At 38.6% G+C, this 1,797-nt stretch overlaps 1 protein-coding gene across 1 annotated transcript; it reads left to right on the forward strand.

The window, feature by feature from the left end:
• Positions 1–411: 411 nt before the first annotated feature.
• Positions 412–1,197, forward strand: LOC113345706. Its single transcript, XM_026589396.1, has 2 exons — positions 412–977; positions 1,074–1,197. Exons 1-2 carry the CDS (start codon positions 412–414, stop codon positions 1,195–1,197), a joined length of 690 nt encoding a protein of 229 aa, XP_026445181.1.
• The last annotated feature ends 600 nt before the right edge of the window (positions 1,198–1,797 follow it).

The raw sequence follows: 1,797 nt of genomic DNA on the forward strand, positions 1-1,797 counted from the left end.
CAGATGTGGGAACTGCAAAGGTTGGGGCTATGTAAAGTCCGTATTAAAATTTCTCACATTTCAAGAGAAATTTCATCAATTTAATTGTACTTGGAGGGGGAAAAAACACTCTTCAGCTTCCCACTCAAGGCAATAAGTTGTCTAGCATCTCATCGTCTTCCCGTATTAATTGTATCGCTTCCTTATAAGGACCAATGCACTGAGTTCTCTAACTTAAAGAAAAAACCTTAACCTCCCTCTCACACTGCAATAGAAACTTGAAGAAAAAAATAAAGAGAAGCAAAAATGTCCAGCATCACAGAAGACCTCTACCTTGATATCCTTACAAGGGTACCTGCGAAATCCACGTTCGTATGTAAGTGCGTGTGCAAGAGTTGGTTGGATATAATTTCTAGCCCTAAGTTTGGTAAAATGCATCTTGATCATCTAAATAAACAAAATAATAACTTCAATCTCATGCTTGGTGAGTTTGATAAGACTAGCAAGTCTTACCTGTTGCACTCCATACGTTATGATCATCCATTATCAGCAGCAGCATGGATGAATGAATTCCGAAATGGTGCTGCAGTCAAAATGGATTACCCATTCAAATCTGCAGGTTATCATGTTTCATTGAAAAGTGCATGTAATGGTTTGGTTTACTTAGGTTTAAATGATGGTAGAGAATTCAGTCTCTGTCTTTGGAATCCAGCCACCAAGGAGTACAAGAAACTTCCGGAATCACTGAGTGCAGATCTCAACGACATCCAGTACAGCTATTGGTTCGAGGGTTGTGCGGTTTATGGTTTGTGTTATGATTACGAGACAGATGACTACAAGGTGGTGAAAGTGGTCAACTTGACGGGATCAATGTATAGTTTTGCCTATGTTTACACGCTGGGATCAAATTCCTGGAAACACACTCAGAATATCCCCTATAAGTTTGTTTTTTGTTACCGTACAGTATCCGGGAAGAATGTTAGTGGAGATCTTGGTTGGTTAGTCCAAACCACTTCCAACTCCAAGGCAATTGTCTCCTTTGAAGGGACTCGTGCTAGTATTTTATTCCTTTAGCTCACATACTCGTATTCCAGTCCAGAGGCTTCTGAATGGGTGGAAGATGTTTTGAATCATCTTAAAAAAGATGGGTCTCAATGCAAGAAAGAGATTAAGTTAGTGGGTGATGTTTCGGATGGTTTAAGAGGCTTTTACAAATGAACTGTGGGAAACGTCAACTGGTCAGGGTATCTGTAGAAGCAAAAATAATTCCTTCACTAACTTGTCTAACTGCAACTACCTGTGAAGATAACATCTGTACATAGTTTTCAAGTGGTACACTAAAATCTTTGGCCAGGCTAAGGAATTCTGGGGGGAAATATTCCTGGTGGCAGCTGCAAGTTCTTAGAAACTTTAGCTTAGTGAGACTGTGGTATAAATTTCATCACTACTAGACCTTCCACCAATTCTTAAGAATCGAGATAATCTACGCAGACAGCAATTTGGAAACTAGTTTCTACTTGCCCTGAATTTTTGTTTGCCACCCGAACAGATAATGCTACTAAACCTGTGGGAGAACTCATTTCTGCTTTTGTTTATAATTTGCACAATATACTTTTTCTAGAAAGGTCTCAAACCAAATACAATTTAGAGCTAATTAAACAAGATACAATAAAGTTTCAACCCATAGTTCCATTTGAAGTCAGCAGCACCCCCATCACAACTACCACTAGCATCCGTGAAACAGCATTATAAATCTATAATAGAACTAGATTCCGAAGACTTAGCTTTCTTAAATATTTAGATATAGACCTCTTTCTT

This window comes from Papaver somniferum, unplaced genomic scaffold, assembly GCF_003573695.1.
Source record: "Papaver somniferum cultivar HN1 unplaced genomic scaffold, ASM357369v1 unplaced-scaffold_8234, whole genome shotgun sequence".
Classification (NCBI taxonomy): Eukaryota; Viridiplantae; Streptophyta; class Magnoliopsida; order Ranunculales; family Papaveraceae; genus Papaver; species Papaver somniferum.